General features: G+C 41.4%; 1 protein-coding gene across 2 annotated transcripts in view; it reads right to left on the bottom strand.

The window, feature by feature from the left end:
- Nucleotides 1-3092, bottom strand: part of BMPER (BMP binding endothelial regulator) — a 289084-nt gene that overhangs the window by 120652 nt on the left and 165340 nt on the right. For both annotated transcript variants that reach the window (XM_027863683.1, XM_027863684.1), the window contains exon 8: nucleotides 1066-1175. In XM_027863683.1, the coding sequence (XP_027719484.1) occupies nucleotides 1066-1175 (110 nt within the window). The remainder of the gene's footprint in view (nucleotides 1-1065; nucleotides 1176-3092) is intronic.

The raw sequence follows: 3092 nt of genomic DNA, 5'->3' as shown, positions 1-3092 counted from the left end.
TCTCTCTCTCTCTCTCTCTCTCTCTCTCTCTCTCTCTCTCTCTCTCTTTCTCTCTCTCCTTCCCTCCCTCTGTCCTTGGCATCTATCCCTTTGGCCACTTTGCTGAAAGTTGCAGCTGAAAAAATGCTGAATTTGAAGTCATGGGATCCGAGTGCAAATTCCAACCCTGCTGTTCACTACCTGTGTGACATTGAGCAAATCATCGAACTTCTGTGGCTCTAACTTTCCTCATTTAAAAATGAAGGTGTGGGACTCCACAGCCTTGGAGGTCCCTTTCATCTCTAGCAATGTCACAGTTTCTCTCCAGGGCCTCAGTTTCCTTACCTGTTAAAGTAGGTGGTTGGATTCAATGACTTCCAAGGTCTCTCCTACCTCAAAATCCATGACCCTAACAACTATAAAACAGACACCCTTGACCGGCCTCTCACAGATTCTGTTCTAAGAAATGACATGAGAAATGAGCCTCATGAAAATGTCAAGGTCCATGACCACCAAGCTCACCTCTGTCCAAGAACAAATCACTGCAAGGCAGCAACGAGCTTCCATGGGCTTCTTGAAAATATCTAGTGTCATGAAATATTTCAAACACCTGATTCTTGTGTTAAAAGATGAGAATGATGCATCCAAGGAGAAAGTCTGGGCCCAAATTTCTCTTTTACCAAATTGAGCTATTGCCTGGCTCATGACATGGATATTGTTCTCATTGACCTAGGAAGCTATTTTCATCTCCAGTGTTAATGAATTCTATAGTCTGGACTCCAATTCTACTAGGAAATGTCTTTTTTTTTAATGGAAAGGGTTAAACTCTTCCTGTCACTTTACTACATTTGCTATGAGGACCAAATGAGATAATATATGTAAAGTGCTTTATCAGTGTTCTAGGGCTATGTAAATGCTATTATTATCACTACTACTGCCTGTGTGACCTTGAGCAAGTCACCTCCCAGGGCCTCAGCTTCTTCATTTATAATATAAGAAAGTTGGATGGAGGCCAGATGGTCTCTCAAGTGCCTTTGACCTACAATCCCATGATCCTCTGATCCTCTGTAAGGAGAGACAACTTACCTGGCATGTGCAAACTGTGCAATTGTCATAGAGGAAAGAGACGCCATTATCATAGACATCGCTACGAAAGAGGCAGCTTCCAAACTGGAGGTCAAACACTTTCCGCTGACCTGGGAAGAAGCAGGAATCCAAACTTAAGTGAGAGGACAAGAGATTTCTCCCAGTCATTCCAAAAACAACTCATCTTCCTTAGGGCAGGACCATGGTTAGCACAGTGCCTGGCATATGGTAAATGCTAGCTGATTTAACCTAATGGATGGTTAAGAATATCATAGAGAGGATTCTGGCTCTGATACATCAGCCTAAGTGGCCTGCATGGTGTCTTCCGACTCTGAGATTCTGGGATTCTCCCAGCCCAGGGCATCAAGCAGTAGATGATAATTAGATCACTAGGTTGGCCCTTCAAATGAGAAAGCTAATGTGGGAATGCCCAGAGATTAACAGTGGATGTCAACTCTGGGCTCCACACTCATGAACTTGTTATGAAAACTCTAAGTTTTCACAATATGCTAGAGGGGAAAGCTTTCTGGATTTGGAACCAGGGTCTGGCTTTGAATCCTGGCTCTGCCACTTGAACTGGCATGTCCTTTGGGAAGTTGTTTACCCTCTCTGGACTGTTGTTCCCTCATCTATAAGGTTCAAGGTGCTTTGACTCCATCCTATGTTATCTCTTAGTATCCCACAGAAATCACTGGGGAGTTTACCGTTATTGTTTATGGCCTGGAGGTTTCAGATTAGGATCACAGACTATGAGCCAGAGGGGACCCCACAGACCACTAGCCTAACATCAGAGGAAACATAGACCCAGAGAGTGAACTGGCTTGCCCAGGATTATACAGGTGGTACATGGAAGATCATGGCACCTGATTCCAAACCGATGCCCTTTACTGTCCCTTCCAACACAAAATCTATGGTCATGTAGATGTGTATACATTTTATGTGTGTATGTGTATGTACATCTATATATTTTTATATAGATAGATATCTATAAACATGTATATATACACATGTACATGCATATGTGTATATATGCATATACATATATGTGCATGTGTACATATATATCAACATGGCATAGGATAAAGAGCCAGCCTCGAAATCAAAAAGACTTGGGATCAAGCCCTACCTCTGACCCATGTTGGCTGTGTGACCCTGGATAAATTAGTGCACCAAGCAACCCTCTAAGACTAGAAGCCAAAGAAAAGGTATTGACCTGCATTGGTGGAGGGAATTTCCTCACCTGAGAGCTCCCTGTATGATGAAATAACAGCTCTATTCTCTCTTCCTACTAAACACACACACACACACACACACACACACATACACACACACACACACACACACACACACACACCATCCCACATGTCTTAAGGCAGTTTTAAGCTTTAGCACTAAGATCTTGGGGATATCTGGTACATATATTTGAGCCTCATTCATTTCCCTCATAAAATAAGAATAATAAAATTTGTTCCCAGCAAATGGAAGGGAAGATGCATTTGTCCAAAGCATTATTACTTCTGGCCTATGAATCCTTGGTCACTTAACCTGTCTTGGCCTCAGTCCCTCTGCAAAATGAGAGAGCTGAATGAGCAGCCTCTGAGGACCCTTCCAAGCTCAAGGTCTTTTATGATCCTATAGTCTTGCAGGCTCCTGGTGAAGCCATACCCCTTGATCAAGGGGGTCTTACAGCCTGAACTGTATCTCAGTAGAACAAAATTTGGTTCTAAAGGAAGTGAAGTAGCATAGTCTTTTTCCACCAACAAGTACAGATACACAAATGTGACAATAAAAGAAATGAGGACAATAAGACAATGCCAAAAAGTGAAAGTAAATGGAACTATGAACTGTTATGTTCAGAGAGTTTAAAAAACAAACACAATGTAATTATGTGTAGAGAGGATTTTAAAAGTTATTTAAAACTGTCCCATGCCTTTCTCCTTAATAGAACTTAACTGAGTTCCATACTATATAATAATACTGTACTATATAATAATAATTTATACTATATAATAATACTATACTATATA

This window comes from Vombatus ursinus, unplaced genomic scaffold, assembly GCF_900497805.2.
Source record: "Vombatus ursinus unplaced genomic scaffold, bare-nosed wombat genome assembly UNPS02014773.1, whole genome shotgun sequence".
Lineage (NCBI taxonomy): Eukaryota > Metazoa > Chordata > Mammalia > Diprotodontia > Vombatidae > Vombatus > Vombatus ursinus.
Note: the sequence above shows the minus strand (reverse complement) of the source record. Positions and strands in the feature narration are given on the sequence as shown.